The sequence below is a fragment of the Orcinus orca genome, chromosome 16 (genome assembly GCF_937001465.1).
Source record: "Orcinus orca chromosome 16, mOrcOrc1.1, whole genome shotgun sequence".
In the NCBI taxonomy this organism is placed as follows: domain Eukaryota; kingdom Metazoa; phylum Chordata; class Mammalia; order Artiodactyla; family Delphinidae; genus Orcinus; species Orcinus orca.
Window position 1 is genome coordinate 87,567,175 of NC_064574.1, and position 24,979 is coordinate 87,592,153.

Sequence of the window (24,979 nt, forward strand, 5' to 3'; positions counted from 1 at the left end):
GACAGGTACAAACTGGATTTCTCCATAGCACCCCGGCTGCACAGGCTCAGGACGCGGCCCGTTTCCCGGGCGCGGGCCGACTGTACCCCATGCAGGACACAGCTTCTTCTAAACCGTTCATTTCACCTGAAATACGTAACTTTCCATACGCTTAATTTATACTAAATACACTTACAAAGAAGCTTTTCAAGAGCCATATTCTCCATATTTTAAGACAGTTATTATATTCCTGTTTTTACTGAACACCTGAATTCCAAACACAAAGAAACAATGAACAAGGAGCATTTGCGAAAACACGACAGAAACAAAACACAAAAGCGCGAGAGACAACCTGCATGGGACAAGGCGAGCCCCACGGTCCCTGCCAGCCCTCCTGGCCATGAGGGCTGTGAGCGGGTGGCGGTGTGTGTTTCCAGGTGCTTCCTCCCCTTACAGTCATCGCCTGTGGGGTGGGACAAGCAGTTAATTGGACAGATGAACACGCAAACCCTGTCAATCTCAACGGTGCGCAGCAACGGCAGTTTGAAAAAACTAGGAAACGCAATTATGAAAAACCAAAATCCCAGCCAGTGTCCCCTGGTGGCTGTAGGCTCCTGGTGTGAAGGGGGCAGCGAGAGCCCCGGCCCCGTCCTAACCAGTGGGGCCCCAGGACGGCCTAAAAGGATGGCACAGGTGCGGCCGAGCCATACTTACACAGCGACGCCCCGTTTGCACGGAGGTGGCCGTCCTCGCCGAGGGGCTCTCTCACATTCATCCTCCCACAGTGACTGGAATGAGCTGCAACACAGGCGAGAGGGGCCTAAGCCCGGGACAGGAGCTCTGCAGAGTGGCCGGGTCGGGGTGGTGGTGGGGGTGCAGGCCGGGGGCGAGGTAACTGCCTCGCTCAGGAAATGCCGTCAAGTCCCGCCAACCTTGGGCATGCCCCGACCACCACACAGGATGGGCCGGCTTCAAACATTTTTGAAACATCATTCTAAATGCCAGTCAGATAAATTTTTTGCTTTGAAGATGGTCGTAAGAATAAAAAGATGAGTGTGTTAACTTTTTATTTAATGTTTAAACCCTGATCAACTTCCAGGAAACATCCAGAACTGCACAGAGAACAGGGAGAGAGATGCACAGCAAGGCTGCGAGAGAGCGAGGCCGCAAACGACGCGAGGAGAGGGCGTGAGCGAAGCGCCACGCGGGGAAAAGAGTGTTTTCTCCACCTTGAAAGCTCTATTTGGTGGAAAAAGGAGGAAGAAAGTATTTAAATACCTTTTGATTCATGGCTTTTTGACTCACAGCTTTTTGATTCGCGATCTTTTGATTCATAACTTTTCAATTTGTAATTTTCTGATTCATAATTGAGCTTCATTAAAGCCACTTGGAAGAGCTGAACTAAGAACGAAGGAAAGGACGCCGAGGTGCGCGTGACCAGCGACAAGATGCTATCCCTGCAGCGAGCGGCGCGGCCTAGTGAGAAACCGTGAACACAGTTACTCCTCTCGCAGCACGCGCTCCCTATGTCAGAGCCTGATTACTCACTTTGGGCAAAGTGGAACCCACTTTTTTTCGGCTGTGCCTTGCGGCTTGCAGGGTCTTAGTTCCCCAACCTAATAAGCTCGGGCGGTGAAAGCGCAGAGTCTTAACCACTGGATGGCCAGGGAATTCCCTGGAACCCACTTTTTTAAATGGACACCAGAGACACACACTCGGGCCGAGTTGCAAACCAGCCCCATCCTGGAGCGCCAGCAGCACCACATCTCTCCCACAGGCCGTCTTCCATAAAACATCCAATCTGAGGTCACTTCACCCCAATGCTGTTTATGCACACGCTACCATCTTTAGAAATTGGCAAACGACTTCTCTTCCCTGACCTCCGGCCCAGCCATCCCACTGTGTTCCCAGCCTCGAGAAGGCCTGTCAGCGAGAAGCAGCCCCTTCAAGGACGTCCGCTACAGCACGTGCCGCAGGGTACACAGAGACACCCGACGTGGCCACCTGAGGCTCCTTTTCCTCAGCACCTGGAGCACCAGGACAGTGCGACCTCTATAACCTACAATGTGCAGGGTGACAGTCTGCAAATCACAGTGGCTAGAAGTTTTTATTCTTAAAAAAGTTATTTGTAGTGAGGTGGATGAACCTAGAGCCTGTCATATAGAGTAAAGTAAGTCAGAAAGAGAAAAACAAATACCATATCCTAACACATATATGGAATCTAAAAAAAAGGTTCTCGTGAACCTAGGGGCAGGACAGGACAGGAATAAAGATGCAGACGTAGAGAATGGACTTGAGGACACGGGGAGGGGGAAGGGTGAGCTGGGACAAAGTGAGAGAGTGGCATGGACATATATACACTACCAAATGTAAAATAGATAGCTAGTTGGAAGCAGCCGCACAGCACAGGGAGATCAGCTCGGTGCTCTGTGACCACCTAGAGGGGTGGGATAGGGAGGGTGGGAGGGAGGGAGACGCAAGAGGGAGGGGATATAGGGATATATGTATACACATAACTGATTCACTTTGTTATACGGCAGGAACTAACACAACGTTGTAAAGCAATTATACTCCAATAAAGATGTTTAAAAAAAAAGTTTCTTCACTGAGTGGCAGCTGAAGTATGAGGCTTGTTCCTGCACAGTGACTCCACGGGACGGCCTGCAGCCGGGGCTGCTCGCCAACGTGCCCAAATGCACAAATACCCAGCCCGTTCACTCACCCCCGGCTCAGCTCCCTGAGTTTAGGGTACATGCGTGAGGCCAGTGGGGACTGGAGAGGTCTGAGTTGGAGTGATTTCAGAAGAAATAAAATCAGAGCTTTCCCCCCGCAGATAGCCTGAATAAAGGAGTAGGCTATCTGTGAACTGGAGCCCTGAACCAAAACAAATGTAAACCTGGGGCCAGGAGCCCCCGAGTGTCAGGGCCAACTCTGTGTTACCCCACTCACACTCTTCTTTGTTTTACACCGCAGCATGAACTTTATACAGAGGTCGGACAAAAACAGAAAAATTCATGAAGAGGTAACGCAGGATCTGTCTCACTGACAATCAGCGACACCAAAATCCATTTTTCATTCATCAAATCGGCAACACTTTAAAAGAACAAAAATATAAACACTTATTTAGCAAGAGTACATGGAATGGGGACCCTCACGTGGCCATAGGGAGAGGGCAATCCTGGTCAGTCTTTTGGGAAGTCAACTGGAAGAATCTATTTAAACTGAAATTGTAAACAATCTTCTTTTCTCAGCAGTGATAAGTATTTATTTAGAAGCTGCTGGGCGGAACACTTTTTAAAATATATTTAGTCGCTAATCGCGGTTTCTTCAGGAGGACGGGCTCCATCAGAGCTGCTCCTCCATAAAGCCGGTCAGTAGTATTTCAGCTGCTCAGCTCAGAGGCCAAGCCACAGCGTGCCACGCCGCCCACTTCAGCCTCAGCCGCTCGGCAGTCACAGCTGTCCAACCCCGAAGTCAGCCAAGTTGGCTGGTCCCTCTCCCGGAAGCAGCAGACGTTTCAGTCCTTACTTCTCTAAAGACTAAGGCTGATTCAATTAGCAAAATTCTGCTCAAAGCACCCAAGACAACCGACAAAGTTTCAAAGGAATGACTTTTCATTCACTCATTCATTCATTCAGACCTATCTTTTCTAAGTTAGTTTACACCTTCTACTGGGGGACGCAAGCATTGCCTTAGGCAAGAGAAAAAACACAGAAGTGTGTGTTTTCAGATTCCAATTCCCTGGGTCCTTCTGTGCGGTTAGCCCAGGGGCCAGGGAGGCCCGAGGCGCGCTGGCCCACATAGGAGCGCCTTTTGGCAGAGCCGGGTCTCCCGGGTCTCCAGCCCCTACAGGTTTCTCACACAGGTGCCAGCCCTCACAGGAGTACTGAATCTGTCCATCTGCACGCATCCTATCAGCACCTTGCTTTGGTGAGCGCTGTTCGATGTCCCAGGGAAAACACATGGAAGGCTTTTAAAGCCTTTCTGACGTGGCCCAGAAAATCACGTTTTGTCAACAATGCACTCAACCTGAACCTCAAAAGGTTTCAGAATCAGAAACTACGTGGCTCAGGCGGGATGAATGATGTTTAATGCACACCTACGCTCCTTTTGGCCTGCCTACCCCGAAGACTTGTGCACATACACAAATACACCCAAAGAAAACACTGCTTTTAAAAGTGTACAAACAAGAAAGCCTGAATGTCCACCTAGACACTGACTAAACAAATTTCGATACAACCATAAATGCAATATTAGACAGGCATCAAAAAGAATGAAGTTCATCGCAATTACCATTTAAAATGAAAAAAATTGCAAAACCATGTATTTGAAGTAAAGACAAAAACACACTCCATGTTTCTGTAGGAACATGAAAGCAAAATTCAGGTGGTGCTTACACAACACTGTGAAATACCAGTGGATTGTACACTTTAAAATAGTCGGTTAATTTCATGTTATATGATTTTCACCTCATTAAAAAGGCAGGAGAACCCACAATGAACAGGATTAGCTGCAGCTCCCTCCAGAAGGGAAACCAGACAGGGACTGGGGAGGGACAAGGGGTGACTTAATTCATCTAGTAAATAAATAGATAAATTTAAAGGTTTAAAGATTTCACAATGAGAATATAAGAAAAAGAATAGAAAGAAAGGAAATGTGGGGTGGGGGTTAACTTATGATTGTGAAGAGTTACCCATATTTTGAGTAAATATGCCCATGTAACAAATTCATGCGGTGTGACCTCAACCACGCAATAAGAGTGAAAAGCCTCTGGGTGTAGGTTATGGGTGATTTTAATTTTCTTCCTTGCACACCTCTGTGGTTTTCAAAAGTTCTTTGATAAATGTTTTACTCAAATAATTAGAAACTAATTTTTTCAAAGGTAACAAATTAGCATTGGGTCTACAAACCACTGCTATAATCTAAAAGAGCAAGGGGCATGATAAGAATAGAAGCTCAAAGCAAATAACAGTATAGTAACTTGTTTACTCCACCAAAATACTCAAGACCGATTTAAGCAGGAAGTGGGATGAGTTTCCAGAAGCTGCCACCAAAGCTACCACGGCTGACCTTCCCTCTGAAGACACAGCAACCACACAGCTGGGTTCAGGCCCACCATCCTCCATGCTGTCAGAACAAGTGGCTGCATTGTTGGTGACGCAGACGTAGCTGGGGGACAGCAGCAAACACTGCCACAGACAGGCGGCGACCTGTGAGCACCACGACTCCACCAGGTACCGTTTGTGGAACGTGCTTTTACTCTGAGAAAGGTGTTGTGCTCAACTCAGCAACGGCACACTTCAAAATGCAGCCTCAAAACCCAATACACGGCATGCCAGGTGCGGAGTCCCGGCCCTGGGAGAGCACTCAGAGGACACAGCGTCTCGGGGAGGGCGCCCTGCAGGCGAGATGCCTGGGGCCAGGTCCAAGCTCCATCACTTACCAGCAAGTGTCTGAAGCTGGCTGAACCTCAGTTTACTGGTCTGTACAATGAGGGTGACAACTGTCCAGCAGGGCTGCTATGAGGGTCAGTGAGGTCATGGGTACAGAGCGCAGGAGGCAGAGTGAGCGCTCAGCGATGCTGGTCTCTACAGCACCCACACGATCCAGAAACTGTTACAGAGGAAACGCTCACATTGATTCTGCCACCCCCTTCCCCTCACTGTATTCCCACACTGCTCTATTAACGCTAAGGAGGTCGGTAACACTACAGCAGCCAAAACCCAAAGGTCTAGAAACGAGGATGAGACGCCGAAATAGAAATAACTGTCAGTCCAGGTATCATCCTTCATCATGTCAAAGTCACCATTTGAGAAGTATGAACTGGGCATCCTCGTGCGCAGGGCGCAGCCAGGAACACAGGGATAGACAGACAGCGCCCCGCCCTCCTGCACTGTTCTGTCCAGACCCTGTCCACCTGCCCGAGCATGTCCTCTGGCTCTGCCAAGCACTCCAGTGCTCAGATTAAACAGACAAGGTACCAAGGGCTTGGAAACAAGGCGACACATTTCAAGTCGAGGACTCCCAGCCTCCCTATGTGTTCCCTTAAGGCAAACAGTGATCACAGCAGCCACGGAGCCCCGAGCCTGGAGGGGCACATCGGTCACACGGTGGCCCCCAGAAGGGCCTCTGTAGCTGTGTTCTCCCCAGGGGCCCAGCAGCGAGGCCGACTCAGTCTGGCCCAGGTGTTGATCAGAGCTGGGAACATGGGCAGGCCCGGGCCCTCTGTGGTCAAGCTGGCGCACCGGGGTCCCAAGGGCCTCCTCTGCCGGTCAGCAGGGCCAAGGTTGCCCCGCGAGACCTTCCACCGTGCCTGCCGCCCTCCCAAACAAGGCTGGTGTGCCATGTGCCCCCCAGAAGCTGCACACTCCCGGTAAGCTGCCCCTGCGGTCACGGACTCTCACCCACAACAGAGACCAGAGACAACACGTCCCTGCCTCAAGCATCACCGCCTCCCACCCTGACTCCCTGGGCGCCTGGCATCTGCGTCCCTAGGAAAAGAAGGAGTGTCTGCAGGTGACTGCACAGCCCACAGGTCCAGTTCAGGACGAGGTTTCTCCTGCTTACTCCAAGTTCGAATTTATGGAATTCCAAACACTCCCAGGTACAAAAAGACCAACCACATCAGATGTAAGTTGAGAGAGGAGGAACAAAGCTAATTTTTGGTGCATCTCTTAAATTTTTAAAGGATAACTTTGAGTTCGAGTCTACAGTAGAAACAGTGCAGACACTGAGGCCTATAAGACAAGGTTGATGAAAAGAAAAGGAAATATCTAATATTTGGACGTGAACTCTTTTTCTAACTTTTAAAAGAGCAAGACTTACGTTTCTGACTCCTATCCCTCGAGTAAATCCTTGAGGCCGGGCCACGGGCAGCGGAGTACGCGGTGAGCGCGCCTTTGCGCTCAGAAAGGAGGCTGCAGTCGCTGCAGGTGTAGCCGTTGCTCCCTGCTGCTTCTACGGCCCCTGCGGCCACATCGCCGTTTCCCTGAATGGCAGCTTTATTCCCACCTGAAGTTTGCAAGAAGGAGATGGAACCTGCTTATTACAATCTGCAAACACCTAACTAAAACCTCCATCTTGAAAAATGTGGGGAAGAAAAGGATGAAATTACCTTTAAGCTCTCCGTCATCGTCAAGACCTAAAAAACACACATATTTTTGCTGTTGAGCTCAAATTATTAAAACAGAACAAAATACACAAACTCAAAAGTAAAGGTTACAATGGTTAATAAATCAGTATCATGGCACTGGTCAAGATTGACTTCCTACAACGCCTAGAACTAACAGAAATGTCTCCAGGTACATGCAGATGCTTGCTTTCAATTCCAGGTGAAAGCACAGCTCTGGAGAAAATACCTTCCCACACGCTCTGTTCTCACGCACTCTCACACTGTCTACACACACACACACGCTGTGCACAGAAGAACAGGCAGGAACCTCAGCACCAGCACACTTGCCTCCTCTGCTGCCCGCGAGCTACTTTGCTAGTGAGCAAAACAGAATACGAACTCCAGGGCTTCCCAACTCAGCACATAAGGTTTCTGGAACTAATCTAATCTTTAATTCTTCTCAGAAGGGCCAACCGGAACATCTAGGGGACACAAGCAGCTTTGCGGCCCCTCAAAGCCATGGCCCCTGTGGCCATCGAGTCCTCCACAGGGAGGACCGGGGTCACGCTGCTGCCTTAGTCAATACAGGTCATAAGCCACATCGTTTCCTAGGGTCAATTCATCTACACTAGATGCTTTCCAGTGAGACAAAAATTGCTGTCTGGAACTTGAAATCATGCTGGTGAGTTTACCAATGACTTTGCTTAAACATCCCACAAAAGTCATGCATTTAGACACACAGAGTTAATCAGACTGCCCTGACCACTCCACTCCATCTTCCACATCGCGACACACAATCGGCAGCTGGAAGCAGTTTCCCTGTGTTTCCGATCTCAGTCCAGAGGAAGGCCTCCAAACTTCCTGGGGCTCCTTCCCCCCAGTAAGGGGAAAAGGGACAACCTGGCCATGACACCCCTTCTTCCCAGAAGAACCGGAGAAATCACTGGAGATGACTCACCCCAGAAGTGGTCCACTTTGGTCTGCTCGCGGATCAGAGACTCGTCCAGCACAGGAGGCCGCAGACAAGCCGCAGCCCGCATGGCACTGGAGCCGCTCTGGCTGACAGCCAAGGACAGGACCTTCCTCGAGGTGTGGTTGATACTAAATGCCGGCTTGTGTGCACTGCTGTGCTGCTTTGCTAGTCTAAAAAGGAAGGAGAAAGGAGCAAGTCTACAGACTTTTTCTAGTATATACAAATGATTACATTTTACCAACACAAAATCTTTGCCTGAGAATGAATATACTACTGTTAAGGCAACGTGTTCTTATGCCCTTTCTGCTGTAATGAGACATCTGTTAATCTAAAAAAGGAATTGTTAAGCTGGGCTCAAGAACTCCTCCTAAAATTGTACACACAAAGTAGTTCTCAGATTATTTGGGGCCTCATGACCCAAAAGTGGTTCAAACTAAAAATAACCTAAGAATAAAAATGACCTATATTTTGAAATTATATGATTTATAGATTTAGTGTCGCCCCCACCATTTAAAACAAGTAACTGCATCCACAGGCACATTCCGCACTGTTTCTCAGTCACCAGTAAAGGTGGAACAGCATCAAGTACAGCGAGGAGAGGCTGTCGCCAAAATCCTTCCTGTACTGGATCTACCACAAGGATGGAGACAAAGCCCTTGAAGAGCCTCCCCACTGAGGGAGCGAGAAGTGAGCAAAAGGCAGGGAGCAGAGACAGGAAGGCCCCCATGAGCAGATGCACCGGGAAACCTGGTTCCAGCGTTGCTCAGGGACAGAGAACCAGCCTGTTACAGCCGTGGTTCCCATAGCAGTACCTGCATGAACACCCCAAACCAGGATATCCAAGAACCTCACTGCAAATGAACCCCAGGAGGCCGCTGGGCGTGCAGTGTGTGAGTGTGAACCACAGATGGGGAGGTGACGCCACAGACACCAGCGCCCAGCCTTGCTGTCAGGCCAGTGTCCCATCACCTCTCAACAGCCACCATCCCACTCCCAAGGGTGGACCACTCAGGCAGGAAGCTCGTCACTCTTACATGAGTGATGTTAAAGGAAAGCTGTTACTTTTATTCTTTATCTCTAAATGGCACAAAGATCCTGCACACTTTTGCCCCTTCTTGGGCACAAATAAGTGATGGGCACGTGGAGAGTTCAGAAATCAAGTGAATAGGACAATCATAAATACAGGTAAACATCTAAACTTCACGCCTGTATCTGTCAGTTCACACAGATTTTGTATACAGACTTAAAGCACTAACAACACAGACACCTGCAGGGCCACATGATGATGGGCAGGGCTCCTCCCTTAACTGCTGGTGGGGCCTGCTACGCAGATGAGCTGGGAACACTTGCCCCGAACGGGATGGGTGCCCGCATCCCTCTTTACACCAGCGCCAAACAACCCGCACACCCTGGTTTCAGCCTCATTCACAGTAAAGCTACGACCATGTGTGCAGTTGTGTGTGTACACACATATCTGTAAATTCGAGAGAGTGAAGTTTTACAGACCGAAACCTCATGTGTTTGGTTTTAACTGTTTTCGCTCACCTGGCCGCTCTGTCCCCAGCGGGGCCATCCTCAGCGGCTCGGGCTGTGGTGACCAGGCGCAAACTGCGGCGGGACATTCTTGGAGAATCAAATACAGGATCCAATTTGTGCTCAGTCTCGAAATCCAGAGCATCAGAAGAATAACTTGAACTAGAAGGAAAAAACCTCATCATAGATGAACACCGCTTACCACACCACTTTGAAAAACAAACAAATAACAGAACGTGCAACCTAGTATGAATTTTTAAAAACAGCACATGCCACAACTAAGAGTCTGCATGCTGCAACAAAGATCCCGCATGCCACAACTAAGACCTGGCGCAGCCAAAATAAATAAATAAATAAAATATATATTTTTTAAACGAGAAAAACAGCCATCACTATGTGAAGCCTTTCCGACAGAGCAAAAGCAAGCTGGCACCCAACTTGCTCAACAACTGATGCCCCTACATTTGCTCTGATCACAGCACATGTGAAATGAATCCCCCAGCTGCCTGGTGTTCAAGGCTACACCCGGCCCTGGGGAGCACGTGAGGACGTGCTAAATTCACGAGACTCCCAACCTAGGAATGAGATCAACGTTGTTAGAAAATCATAACCGTTTACTAGCAGACACTGTCTGATAAAGCAGTTAACAAGACAGTGACCACTACGTGACATTTAATCCGAGATCCCAGTAAGTCACTGAATGAATCAATGTAAGGAGAAAAGGAAAAGCCAGTGACTGAGCCACCAGCGCACTTTGCATTTAATTCATCATAAACCCAGAGACAAAGTAGTACACAGAAAAGCCACTCCACTACCCTTCCACATTATTATCTTAAACCAAAACACAGATCCTTCTGTGCTGTCAGCAAGTTTTCCAAATCCAGAAACGTGAGTTGAGAACCTGTTCTGTGCCTCCTTGGGGGCGGGGATCCTACAGACAGTCCAGCAGCCGGGGCCACCAAACAGTGAGGACTCCACACCTCCAGGAGGTGAGCTCACAACCCGACAGGAAGGAGGAAGGTGAGAGAGGGAGGGAGAGGCCACGACTGCCACAGGAAGCAAAGCAGGCCAAGAGAGGAACTGCAGCCCAAGGCACAGAAGGTGGGGCTGCAAGAGAACCTCGGTCCTGGCTTCAACCAAAGGGCCTTCGTGCGCATGCACGCTAGAGGACAGCCTGCACCCTGGAGGCCCTGGGCAGGCCCCGCTGTGGCAGAGAAGGGAGCTCCAAACCCCTCAGGTAGTTTATCCGCAGGAGGAGGTGGAGACGCTGGGGGCACATCCAGCAGGCAGTGGGAGGACAGACCCCGCTCAGGACAGCAGACCACTGGGCTAAGGGTCTGGAAATCCACGGTAACCAGGGGTATCTGAGTTAAAGTAAATGGGCTTAAGAACATTTCCGCGTTTTATTTTATATTATAAAAATATTTTCAGAATCAAATTCATCATAAACTTATCAGATATGACACTAGAAACTGTTAAATCAAACCCTCAGAAAGTTATTACAAATTGCTTCAAGTTGTCATATCCATTTGAGGCGTCACACATAACTTCAGGAAAAGGTCCTCCTCAACTTGAGAGGCTGGAGTGGGGCAAGACAGAGGCTGCCCTAACCCACACTGAGCAGCAAGGACGCTAAACTCTACCTAATTTTAGTATAAAATATGCTTACTTTTCTTCCAAGATTATTTTTAGTATTTTACATAACTACAATTCTCGTTTAAGAAAATTGTTATTTCAAGTCAGAATCTACCACGTAAGAATGGACCAGTACCCCTCCACCATCTTTCTCTTAACCTAAGTCCTGGGTTTAGAGGACGGCCATTTATGAACTTGAACATCAAGAGAGGACAGTGCAGTTCAAGTCCACCGGCCTCTGTCAGGCCCCAGACCAGGTGTGTGTCTCGAGGAGCAACCTAGACAAATACGCAAACGTGCAGAAGGCAAGAAGCTGACGACGGCACCCAGACCTCTGTCTCCCACCCCCACACGCCCCAGAGGCTGCAACTCAGGGGACATGACAACGCTGCCAGTCTGGAGAGGGTCCTGGCTTTCCAACACAGGACCTCTAACACAATGCCCCTGCCGGCAGAAGGGTGTTCCAAATACCTGTTACTTTGATTAGAGAGGGCCCTGGGAAGAAGCCAGTATAGCGGCTGTTTGTAAGAGCAAATGAGGGAGTTCCCGGTGGCCTAGTGGTTAGGATTCCATACTTTCACTGCCATGACCCCGGGTTCAATCCCTCGTTGGGGAACTGAGATCCTGCAAGCCACGCAGCATGGCCAAAAAAAAGAAAAGAGCAAACGACTGGGAAATGTCCATTAATAAGGGGATGATGAAATAAACTAGGATACATGTACCTTATGTAATGCAGTGAGGCCGTTAGAAAACATAAAAGATCTATATATACTGTCACAGAAAGACCTCCAAGATATACTGTTAAATGAAAAAAGAAATACTCTATTATCATCCTATTCATGTTTTTAAATATATATATAACATAAAAGCACAGGGTTCAACCCATGGTCGGGGAACTAAGATCCAGCAAGCTGTGCAGCAATGCCAAAAACAAATAAATAAATTAAATATTCAATAATAAATAAAAGCACATATTACCAACACAGATGGTTAAGAGCTCAGAAAACACCTCCAAACCGGTAACAATAGTTACCTCTGGAGTTGAGAGGAGGTAGGACCATGTGTACTTTCACTTTGAGCTGGATAGTGCTCAGCTAAACAGAAGCTGCAGCAGTGTTCACAGCGGGGGAGAGAGAGGGATATAGGGAGTGAGGGAGTGGGGGAGGGAGGGAGGCGGGGACCAACAGTTCTGTGCTGAGTTCAGACCTGAATGTTGACAAGCGCCTCTGTCTGCACCTGAGGGGTGCCCACCCCACGACTCTGTGAGCGCTCCACCAGCGCCTGTGCCCTCCTGCCCTAGGCTGGGATCCCAACCATCATCTGTAACAGGTTCCTATAGACAGATGCACCCAGGGCCCAGCAGGTCCCGACTGCCTAGCAACATGTGTGACAGTCACCTGCCCCAGACTCTCTCCTCTCCCCTCCTTCTACCTTGGGTTCTCAACACCTGGTATTCTGACTAGTTGTTTTAAAAATATCATTATCTTTTAGAGATTTGCTTCAAAACAACCCACTGGGGAGGGGAGACCAAGTACTGGTAACTGCTGAAAATAAGTGAGAGGTGAAGGGGCTTATCATCACTATTCTCCAAACTTTCACACTGTTTGGCATTTTCCATAACAGAAAAACATCTTAAAGAAATGGCATGACCAGGATGCTGCAGGATCCTTTACGTGTTTACTAAAAGTGCTGAGGCTGCAGGCCAGCAGTGCTGGACATGGGGTGGTCAGCCAGGGGCTACCCAGGTGGTAATGAGACAGACAGTCAGAGTTGGGAGTTTAGCAGATGGAAGGGGAGGGTCTGGAAGGACAAGGATATGAGGAGGACAATTTTGGGCCAGGCCAGGTGGCCAAGGGCTGCGGGGAAAGGCTGCAGGGAAACCCAGCCTCCAGGGACCATGAGTTGCTGCTGGAGCTGGACGGTAAACAGAGGCTTCACTGAAGGGTGGGGACGTAGAGACACACTGGCAGGAGAGGGAAGGGCAGGTAAGGACAGAGCCGCCTCAGCACTGCCACGTGAGGCCAGTCCACAGCTGGGCGTGCCCCCTCCAGACTGGGTGTCGGGTGGCTGGGACCCTCGGCAGGAGTTCTGTTCCTCGTGCTGCGGCGCCCGCCCATCACCGCTTCCTGGGCCTCTGTGGGCCCTCGGCACCCAGGACACCCTCGGGCTGCCATCATGGCCTGCTGATGGCCAGACCAGAACTGCCGCCCACATGGCTCCTGAGCCTGGGTCTCACACCCCCTCCCGCTGACTGGTGGTCCTGCTCCTGTGCCCACGCCAAGCCATGACTGTCACGCTTGCCTCCTCCTTCATCCCCTTCCTCCAGTCAAGCACAAGGCCCCCAGCGTTCCCTCCCGAATCCCTCCCTCCCCACGCCCTGCCCAGCGCTGCAGCGAGTGGTCAGGGCCCCCGAACTCCTGCCGGTGTCTGACCAGCACCGCCCCACTCTCCATATCTGCATAACCCTGGTTCCACCCACCCCGCCCGGCTGAAACCCTTCGCTGCCCTCCCCGCCCCCCCCCACCGCCCTCAAACACAGGCCCACCTCCCAGCACAGCTCAGTCCGCCCGCCTTTCCCACTTCAGTTCTCATCCACTTCCGATCCAGCTGCACGCCTCACTGGACGAGGGTTGGGTTCTCTGTAGAGACCCAGACATAGGCAACTTTTAAAAACTGTATTTAAAATGGGTTATAATAAATAAATATAAAAACAAAATAAAATGGGTTATAAAAGCTAAAAATAAATTACCAGGAACTATTATTTTTTATGCTCCACAATACAGAATAAGGAGGAATTTTACTTGAGTTGGCCCACTCATTTTGTTCTAAAATACTACAGGACTTTTAACAAAAACAAAGTGTGTTACTACAGAAAGTGTGACATGATCTAAAATTGTGACTAAAAACTCAATCATTAAATATGAGATTTGACTAATGCTGTTAAGAAGCAGTTTTCTTAAAATATCTTCCAATTTTCTTTAAGTTTCAATTACATTTTTACCCTTTAGAAGATAAGCCATTGATTAAACTGACACTAGCATTTTCCTTGTGTGCTTCAAACATCTTGCCAGGATGCAAAGGTTTTTCTATCTGCCAATCAAATCTTCACCAATCCAGGAATGTTTTCCCTTTGGCAGTAGCCCATAATTTTATAACACTTAAGTTTCGTCTCAATCATCCTTTCTATCAATACTTGGTAAACTAGAAAGGCAAAGAGCAAGTCAACAGCTTCCAAGACTCAAACTTCAAGGTTCAGCATCAAATCAGATACAAATAAAAACAGAAAACTCAGTGCATTTGACAGAAGTTGTGGTCTCGAAACCGTGGGCTTCATCAAAATTCTATTTATGATGGCTCCTCTCAAAGCCAAGTCACTTTCCAGGTTAGTTCTGCTAATTTTAAAATACTCAGCCATTAATATAAATCACAAAACCCCACCATAACCACACAGATGTGTTCTTGAGACCACAGCCACCTGGGTGGAGGCAAAAACAGTCATTCATTTGCAATGACTAATCACTGAGTCATCAGAAACTTTCGGTTTTCAAAACAACCTCATAATTTCCAAGTCAGTTTGGCAGTTTTGTAAAACCAGAGCATAACATAAAGTTCATAGATATTTTCACTTTCAACACAGAGCAGTTGGGTGCAAGTACCATAAAGCCCCCATTAACCCAAAGGCATTCAAGAACAGCCCAGGCAAGACAACGTAACACGCATGCGAGCAGCTCACCTGAGTGCATACGTGTAGCCAGTGTTCTCGGGCACACACTGGGGAGGAGTGTACATGTGGAGCCGAGAAAAGTCCATGTTCACGGTCTCAAAGCATACTGCAGAAGGCGGGAAAAGCAATGCAGTCTGTTAAAGGCTGGAACACACAGAGGAGCCCTGTCTGTGGTGGCCCAATGCAGACTGACTAGAGTCACCGTCAACACTTTGATTAAACAAGGCCAGTAAAGCAGGGCTGGTTTGGTTTTTTTTTTTTTTTAAGCAAAGGAGACAAGTTTTCTCATGGTTGCAAGTCCAGAACACAGTTGTCATACTTAGTTCCCTAGGATTATAAATCTACAAAAGCAACAAGGGGAAATCCTAGATCAACTGACTTAAAATGATGAAAAGAATACAGAAAGTAACTCAGAATCCTTTCTAAAATGTACTTTTAAATTCCATAAGGTGTCAAAATGTTCTCATTCTTCTGGAATAAATTTTTATTGTTATTAAGTAAAGCAGAACTGATTCTTGTTCCATGGTCAAGAAACACTCCCATACTTTCCTAGACAGCAAAATTTTTACAAGCAGCTCAGAATCAGAAAACTGCAGGGTGAATAAGAGATAAGCTTAAGGCACTGTTAATACTTTTATTTTTCCCCAAAGGAAAACACAGATTATTTTTAAATTAAAAAGTTTTGAGCATATTGTTTTTCATGTTGTCACCTACATTTCTTTGGAATGACTCAAACTTTCCTCTGGCTAAAAATACACACACACACACACACACACACACACACACACTTCAAAAAAACCCCCACACCCTCGTAGGAGTAATGTGAATCATAATCTGCTGTTGAAAGATCAAGGAAGATAAACCTAGACAAAAAATATTCAGGTATAAATGACTGATTTCTATAAACTAAGCCAAAAATACTTAAATTCACTCCATATTCTTCGAAACAGTTCATATATATATATATATATATATATATATTTTTTTTTTTTTTAAGAGAAGATGTTGGGGGTAGGAGTTTATTAATTTTTTTTTTTTTTGCTGTGTTGGGTCTTCATTTCTGTGCGAGGGCTTTCTCTAGTTGTGGCAAGCGGGGGCCACTCTTCATCGCGGTGCGCGGGCCTCACTATCGCGGCCTCTCGTTGCGGAGCACAGGCTCCGGACGCGCAGGCTCAGTAGCTGTGGCTCACGGGCCTAGTGGCTCTGCGGCATGTGGGATCCTCCCAGATCAGGGCTCGAACCCGTGTCCCCTGCATTAGCAGGCAGATTCTCAACCACTGCGCCACCAGGGAAGCCCCAAATATTCTTTTAAAAATTAAGCACCCATAGAAATAAGGACCATTGTTTATATATAAAAACTTTACTGTGCCTACTAATTTCAACATTGCTCAGTTCCTCTCAGGGACCTGGCCTGCCAGCCCAGGTAGAACACACACTCAACAAGTACAATTCATTCTATTAATAGACACGTAAATCTCTTGCTGCAAATACTTACCTTTGAGAACGAGTCCATGTATTTGTTCAGTACCTGTTCACTTGCCTCGAGCTCCCCTCTGTCTCCTCCACCAGCACTGGAGCCCAGGTTCAAGGGCACATAGACTGAGGAACAGCACACGAGGGGCAGCCTCCTGGCTCACCTCTCCTCCCAGCTCCCCACAGAACAGAGCCACACCCAGCAGCTGTGTAATAATGGCTTCTGACTGCGCTGTGGTTAGTAATGACTTACTAAGCAACCATAACAATACTAATACCCCAAAACTGCTCTCATCCTCTAGAGAAGATGTAACTGATTTTTACTTCCTAACTCTCAAAGTGATCTTTCACTTCCATGTTTTACTACACCCACATTACCAACCCCCGGTTAAAGCAGTTCTAACTGCTGCTAACTTCTACCAACTTCTCTACAACTCGTATTCAAGAATTTAAGACGGGGGCTTCCCTGGTGGTGCAGTGGTTAAGAATCCGCCTGCCAACGCAGGGGACACGGGTTCGATCCCTGGGCCAGGAAGATCCCAGACGGCATGGAGCAACTAAGCCCGTGCGCCACAACTACTGAGCCTGCCCTCTAGAGCCCACGAGCCACAACTACTGAAGCTCGCGCACCTAGAGCCGGTGCTCTGCAACAGGAGAAGCCACCGCAATGAGAAGTCTGCGCATCACAACAAAGTGTAGCTCCCACTCGCCGCAACTAGAGGAAGCCCGTGCACAGCAATGAAGACCCAACACAGCCAAAAATAAACAAACAAATAAATAAATTTATTTAAGAAAAAAAAAAGAATTCAAGACGTCTTTAGTGAACTGAGTATTTGGACCGGTTTACAGAAACTGGTTTACAGTGTTATAAACAAGTGAATGGCAGGTGCCCGAAAGCAGCATTTAATTTAAACATCATGAATATGACATGGAGACACTAGAGCGTCCAGCTAAGAACAGGGACTGACCCCTACAGATCTGGGCTCTGATCCCAGCTCTGCCCACAAGCTGACTGACTGCCCTGAGGCCAGCTCCTCGCACACAGGAAGCTCCATCTGTGAAGCAGGGTGGCAGCGGCGCTATTGGCAAGGCCACTGAAGGGATCCAAGGAGGTCCAGCCCAAGGAGGTCCAGCCCATGACTCAGCACAGAAGGAGCAGTTAGAGCCTGGTGAGGAGGACATGTGCAAGAACTAACAGCCTTTTTATTTCACTTGCATGTATGTATGTATGTATGTATTGGCTCTGTTGGGTCTTCCTTGCTGTGCGCAGGCTTTCTCTAGTTGCGGTGAAAGGGGGCTACTCTTTGTTGCAGTGCACGGGCTTCTCACTGCGGTGGCTTCTCTTGTTGCGGAGCACGGGCTCTAGGCACGCGGGCTCAGTAGTTGTGGCTCGCGGGCTCTAGAGCACAGGCTCAGTAGTTGTGTCGCACTGGCTTAGTTGCTCTGCGGCATGTGGGATCTTCCTGGACCAGGGCTTGAACCCGTGTCCCCTGAATTGGCAGGCAGATTCTTAACCACTGTGCCACCAGGGAAGTCCCATGCAATGTGTTTTTTTTTTTTTTTGCGGTATGCGGGCCTCTCACTGTTGTAGCCTCTCCCGTTGCAGAGCACAGGCTCCGGACGCGCAGGCCCAGCGGCCATGGCTCACGGGCTCAGCTGCTCCACGGCATGTGGGATCTTGCCGGACCGGGGCACGAACACGTGTCCCCTGCATCAGCAGGCGGACTCTCAACCACTGCGCCACCAGGGACGCCCCAATGTATTTTTTTAATGCTTTCTTTTTTTTGGACATCTTTACTTCATACTTTTTTTATTTTTTAACTTATTTTTGGCTGCATTGGGTCTCTGTTGCTGCACACGGGCTTTCTCTAGTTGCTGTAAGTGATGGCTACTCTTCATTGCAGTGTGCATGCTTCTCATTGTGGTGGCTTCTCTTGTTGCGAAGCACGGGCTCTAGCATGCAGGCTTCAGTAGTTGTGACACGCAGGCTCAGTAGTTGTGGCTCACAGGCTTAGTTGCTCCGCAGCATGTGGGGATCTTCCCAAACCAGGGCTCAAACCCATGTCCCCTGCATTGACAGGTGGATTCTTAACCACTGCACCATGAGGGAAGTCCTAATGCTTCCTAATTTTTTTAAATTGAAGTATAGTTGATCTACAAGATTTCAGGTGTACGGCAAAGTGATTCAGTTATATATACATACAAACATATATATACACATATATATATTCTTTTTCATTCTTTTCTGTTATAGGTTATTACAAAATATTGAATATATTGATAGTTCCCTGTGCTATACAAAGGTCCATGTTGTTTATCTATTACAGCCTTTTTACTTTTAAAAGTTACATCAATATGTTCTCACATTTTCATCTACCTAAAAGAGAGGTTAATTTCTAATGCATAACAAACGGTGTTTTCAAAAGCTGTCAGAGACACAGTGGACCACACTGTTCAACCTGGTTCTCCCAATCGATGAGACAGATAAAGCTGTGCGACACCACCCTAGTTGGGTTTAATGAAGGCCTTATACCACAATTTAAAAAGAAATTTAATTTCTTGTCTCTGAAATAAAATTCTATCAAAGAACCAAATGCAGCTACTGGCCATCACAAGCCTATCACAAGCAAGACAGGATTACAGGAGAATGACCACGTAAAAGTCCTGCGGGTGACAACACAGAGACACGAGCTGAGTGGCAGGCACAGTGGTAGACTTTTGGCTAAATGTTTTATGAGAGGAGCTTCAAACGTAATAAAATGCCCAAAGATAACACCATCAAGAGAGCACCAGTGTGGACACACACAACTCTAGGAAGAGCAGGCCATGCGGCTCTGGAGGAAAGGCAGACAGGAGACAGGGCAGGGAGGCCGAGGCCCGTCACAGTCAGAGCTCAGTGGCTATGACAGTGGAAGGAAAGGGAGCATGCAATTGGATGCCCTCACTTTTTTCTACTCATTCTGATTTCGCTCCTGTAACCATGTGAATTTTATGTTCTGTTCTCCAGTGAAACACATGTACGTATAAAACTATACAACTATACGCAGAATCCTGCCCCTGCTTAATCAGACCCATGGCCCAGGTAAATGCTGTTTTGGCCAGTACTTCCTCCACAGCCCGGAAGACCACATCTCCAAGCAGACCCTCCAAAAGCAGCAGCAGAGGCCACACCAAGCGTGACTCAGTAATGAGTTAGGGAGTGATGACCAGCGCTGTCTCCTGCGTTCACTGTGGACCGCATCACACAGTGTGATCATGTATCTTACTAGAATGCGTTTTGCTGCTTCCTTCCACACCCGGCTTGTCCGCCATCAACCCTGCTGCCTCATTCTTCCTCCATGGACAGATAATGATATGGACTCAGAACACTTCAAAATTAATCTTTAGTTCCTCTCGTAAAATGTGAGCATTAGATAAAATTATAGAATAAAATAAAGTAAAAAAGAGAGAATTAAATGAAATAATGTCTGTAAAGCAGTGCCTGACACATGACAAGCACTCAAAAAGTTAGCTTTAATTAGTTTGTGGAATAAACTTACATAGCCTGTTCTAAATTTTTTTTAAAAAAAGGATTTTTTTGGGCTTCCCTGGTGGCGCAGTGGTTGGGAGTCCGCCTGCCGATGCAGGGTACGCGGGTTCGTGCCCCGGTCCAGGAAGATCCCACATGCCGCGGAGCGGCTGGGCCCGTGAGCCATGGCCGCTGAGCCTGCGCGTCCGGAGCCTGTGCTCCGCGACAGGAGAGGCCACAACAGTGAGAGGCCCGCGTACCGCAAAAAAAAAAAATAAAGCATTTTTTTTTCCTTCTGAGTTGACAATCCCTGAGATGGAACACTCACTCAGCCCCAACCTAAATAAACGACGAAGTCCAGCAGCAGCTCAGATGGCTCCTGGGGCCAGCAGACTAGAACACCAGGTCCGGTCTCTCTCAGCTCATCAGGACCCCAGCAGCAAAAGTGCAATTGTGATACCAGTTCTCCCGCTAACAGTGCTTGGCATGTTCACAATGCCGTTCCCAGTCTCCCCTTACATCACTGCTACTTCAAGCCCGCGTGTAACATTAGAGCCTTCCTACTTGCTGCATGGCCTAAAGGCGGCCTCAGCCTGTGACTCAAGGGAGATCTGATTTGCATTTATAATCTGAGCAGTATTGAAAGAGCAAGTGAAAAAATGGATTGAAAACGTTTTCAACGCATCAGAAAATCTTGGAATGAATACAAAGTCAACATTTTGTAAACACGTTTGTTTACAGAGACGTGCCCTGTGCAGGCTTCACTGTCCTCATTTCTCTAGACTCTTCCTGGCCACTCCCTTCTCCCGAAAGTGTTACGACTGGGATGACCTCCTCACAGGCCACGTGCTCGTGACCGTCCCAGACATGGGAGGGAGGGACTGCACAGCAGAGCCGGAGCCCGGGCTCACACCAGGCACCCCCCCTTTTCCAGGCCCAGCGGCTTAACATGGGGGGAGGGAGAGGGCGCTCAGGGGAGCCTCCCCACGTCCCAGAAAACAGAGCTCTTTAACGGCTTTCGATTTGCAGCAGCCAGTCCCAAGAGGGAAAAGTGCTCACCTCAGGAGACGGTGGGCCAAGAGCGACATCTTCCAGCGGAAAAGGAAGCACTATCATCATACATCACCCCGGTGTCTCCCTCCTATCTCGCTTTCACTAGTGACTAAGCACACATAAGCCGGCAAGCACAGCCAAAAGAGGGCCTCTGTATAGGGAGCAAACTTTGGTTTCAAACCTAAGAAATTAAGTATCTTTACAAACATGAAGGTCCTAGCAGGGTTTTAAAATCTGAGTTAAGATGCTTCATAAGTGACACTTGGTTTCTCCTTTAATACCCTTTACCTTGCCTAGTACATATTGTATGCAACATCTGCATCACATGGTAGAAATGAAATATAAAGCTCAATTTTTGTTCTTGAATGCTTTGGTCAAAAATGGATTTTAGTTCAACCACCACATATAATTTGAATCTCTACTATTTAGAACATCTGTACTAAACTAGTAACAATCTAGAAAACATGTCTGAAAAATATCAAAAATTACAAGTCACACAAGGTTGAAAACAGAGCTTGCAGCAAATGGCAAAACCAAAGAAAAAATAAAACTGTTAATGGTCCTGAAATAAACTAGCATAAAATATTTTCTTAGGAAACGCTATCAGTTCTAAAATAAAACTGGAAAAAGACAAACTTTAAAAATGGTGAGCAGCATTTCTTCTCATCATCATAAACCACAAGCATCGTCACCTAGTAAATAATTATTTTTTATTAAACCATGTATAAGGCAACTAGATATTTGCTCTGAAAGCACTGTGTTTATAAAGACAAGCATGTTACAAATCAAGCTTTCTATGAACTGATGGGGTCGCTGACCAAGTAGGCTGAGACTAGAAGCGAGCCCGGCTGACACGGGCTAACACGGCTTCCCCGGCAGAAATCCTCAGGAGTAGCTTGCACAGACCATCCTCGTTAGCCCCATCCAAATCCACCATCAGCACTGCAGCCCGTCCACAGAAAGCACAGCAGTCCAAGGGGACGGCTCCAAGCAGCACCCTCCTCCCCACTCTGGGCACAGCTCCAGACACTGCCATCTGCCACAGGGCCGTCTCCGAGGGCCCCGTGAGCTGACAGCACAGGCCCACGGGGCCCCCTGAGGGCCTTGCACCCGCAAACGCAGTCTAGCTCCACCCCCGCCAACTCTTCATCACCCAGGGCTTGGTTTTCAATGCGCACCTGCGCAATCAGGTGTTCCATGCCTTGTAGAGAAGAATTTTAAAACTAAAATTCAGAGGTGCCCTTTAAAATTTAGTATCAAGGGCTTCCCTGGTGGCACAGTGGTTGAGAGTCCGCCTGCCGATGCAGGGGACACGGGTTCGTGCCCTGGTCCAGGAGGATCCCACATGCCGCGAAGCGGCTGGGCCCGTGAGCCATGGCCGCTGAGCCTGCACGTCTGGAGCCTGTGCTCCGCAAAGGGAGAGGCCACGACAGTGAGAGGCCCGCATACCAAAAAAAAAAAAAAAAAAAATTTAGTATCTTTTTTTTTTTTTTTTTTTGGCTTTGCTATGTGGCATGCGGGATCTTAGTTCCCTGACCAGGGATTGAACTCATGCACCCTTCAGTGGAAGCACGGAATCTTAACCACTGGACCACCAGGGAAGCCCAGAGTACTAAACCTTAACATAATTACTCTGCTCAGACTTAATCCTGTTAAAACTGCATAACGGAGAGACTAAAAAAATTAAGTTATTTTCCCTACAGATTAAAAAAATCATAAAATGGGTTAGAAATGATTGTTTTCCAAATATCATGTTCAGTGTAATTACTTCCACAACATAACAAACAGGAATAAGCCTCACATACCTGTTTTCATTTTAAGGAAGCAAAACATTGTTAGTTTATGAAAAACTATGATTTATCCTGTGAGAGTCCTTAAAAATGAACTCGTTATTTAAACCTGCAAATGAGAAACAAATGACTATAACCTAAAAATATTTGAAAGACCTTTACAGAATGCTATACATGTTATATATATACTTGAATATATTTTTAAAACTTCAGGAAAAATACTACACTAAACTTAATGGTAAAATTACAGAGAATGGGATTTCTACTTTTCACTTACCCCCTCGGGTACTATTCAACATTTTTTAAAAAGAGTAGGTTTTGCTAACTGGGAAAAGAATTTGAAAAAAAATAGATACATGCATATGAATAACTGAATCACTTTGCTGTACACCTGAAACTAACACAACACTGTTAATCAACTATACTCCAACATAAAATAAAAAGTTAAAAAAAAAGAGTAGGTTTTGGTCTTATAATATAAACAATTAACTATTATTTTCAAAAAAAAATTTAAACAAGTAACTATTATTTTCAAAAAAAAAAAAAAAATGGCCTTCATTGTGAAGCAGTGTGGGGCAGCCAGACCTGCAGGGTTCTTACTCAACCCTTGGTACCATTACTCACTCTACGTGGCACCGGACTCTCAGTGTTGCTGCAGGATTCAACCAGTTACCACACCTAACCCGCTCAGCGCTTCCTGGCACAAGGGTGAAAACACTCAACAGGAGTTAGTTATTTTCTGCAGCAACTATGTACTGACAGTTTCTAGCCAAGATACGATGTTTCTTTCCTTTTTTTGGAAATGAAACAGGAAAGATGCAGGCTAGATGGGTTTGTTTACCTAATAGCTGAGTTTTAGGGAAAATAATTCCTTCTACGTGAAGATGCATTATCACATGCTTACATCTCCCAATTATATGTGCTCCCGATCTTTTAAATAAAAGCTGCATTTCCTCTTACAGTGAGATTTGTTTCAGTGTTTCAGCAAAAGCCAATTTACTTTATGCATGTTACTGTAAAGGGTCTTTCTTCTTAGAATACAGAAAACATGAACCACACGGTTTTATGTATTGCTTCAAACCTAGAGTGCTCTGAATTTTCTCACAACCGGTACAGTTAGAAGAGCTACGCACGGCTCTTCCAGTGGAAAGAGCTCAGCGACAGCGAATGACAGCGAGTGCCTTCTGGAAGGAATGCTGGGTGGCAGTTCTGGGACCCCCTAACCTGACAGTGCTCCTCCCAACACTGGAAGTGGTCAACTCTGCAGGGCCACTCTGACAGGCGAAGGCCAGCCCTATATCTCAACCTACTGGAGGTTTGTCTTTTTCTCTGTTTTATAGGACATCAACCGTAGTTATGTCACACACGCCTGGGATGGCCTCCGTCTGTTACTGAACAAACTTATGGTGACTTGGGCTGCACAGTCAGTCCTTCCCTGTCCAGCTTAGAAAGGCCTTCCCAGGGACTTCCCTAGTGGCCCAGTGGTTAAGAATCCGCCTGCCGATGCAGGGGACTCGATCCCTGGTCCGGGAAGATCCCACATGCCGCGGAGCAACTAAGCCCATGCACCACAACTACTGAGCCTGCACTCTAGAGCCTGCGTGCCACAACTACTGAAGCCCACGCGCCTAAAGCCTGTACTCTGCAACAAGAGAAGCCACCACAGTGAGAAGCCCGTGCACCGCAACAAAGAGTAGCCCCCACTCACTGAAACTAGAGAAAGCCTGTGTGCAGCAACGAAGACCTAACACAGCCAAAAATAAATAAAAAAAGAAAATAAATTTTAAAAAATAATAAATTCCCTTGATAATATGTGGATTTAAAGTTTCTGTTAAAAAAAAAGAATCAAAACAATGCAAAATTAAAACAAAAAAAAAGAAGAAAGACCTTCCTAATCCAAGAACACATGAATAGTGTGTCATGGATTCTACTACTCTTACTGATTTGACTTTCACATTTCCCACCATTTTTAATTCACCTAATCCATTTGTAATTCCTTTGTATACACTGAGGTAGGCATCTGATTTTACTTCTCGTGGAGCATTTCTGCAAGTCACCCACAAGTAACTAAATTCAATGCGTCCAACTGCTCCCCCCTCTTCGGAACAGCAGCGCCCTCCCTCCAGCTGGTCCCCTGCTGCACCATCTCTGGCTGGCTTCCTGCGGGGGAGTGCCCTTAATTTCCCTGTCTCCAGTCTTG

General features: G+C 47.3%; 1 protein-coding gene and 1 long non-coding RNA gene across 9 annotated transcripts in view; one reads left to right on the plus strand and one right to left on the minus strand.

Annotated features, from left to right (window-relative positions):
* SUN1 (Sad1 and UNC84 domain containing 1) overlaps window positions 1-24,979 on the minus strand; it is a 283,061-nt gene that overhangs the window by 21,881 nt on the left and 236,201 nt on the right. For 2 of the 8 annotated variants that reach the window (XM_033426777.2, XM_049698724.1), the window contains exons 1-8: window positions 14,965-15,061; window positions 9,609-9,758; window positions 8,049-8,233; window positions 7,094-7,120; window positions 6,805-6,990; window positions 1,258-1,455; window positions 694-777; window positions 332-442 (exon numbers count right to left, since the gene is read on the minus strand). In XM_033426777.2, the coding sequence (XP_033282668.1) occupies window positions 332-442; window positions 694-777; window positions 1,258-1,455; window positions 6,805-6,990; window positions 7,094-7,120; window positions 8,049-8,233; window positions 9,609-9,758; window positions 14,965-15,041 (1,018 nt within the window). In that variant the 5' untranslated portion in view covers window positions 15,042-15,061. Of the gene's footprint in view, window positions 1-331; window positions 443-693; window positions 778-1,257; window positions 1,456-6,804; window positions 6,991-7,093; window positions 7,121-8,048; window positions 8,234-9,608; window positions 9,759-14,964; window positions 15,066-16,450; window positions 17,209-24,979 lie in introns of those variants that run through there. The other 6 variants (XM_033426770.2, XM_049698727.1, XM_049698725.1 and 3 more) reach the window with 6 other exon arrangements.
* LOC125961358 (uncharacterized) lies at window positions 17,552-24,577 on the plus strand. The gene is made up of 2 exons (XR_007471988.1): window positions 17,552-17,646; window positions 24,120-24,577. It is a non-coding gene; the product is annotated as an uncharacterized LOC125961358 (long non-coding RNA).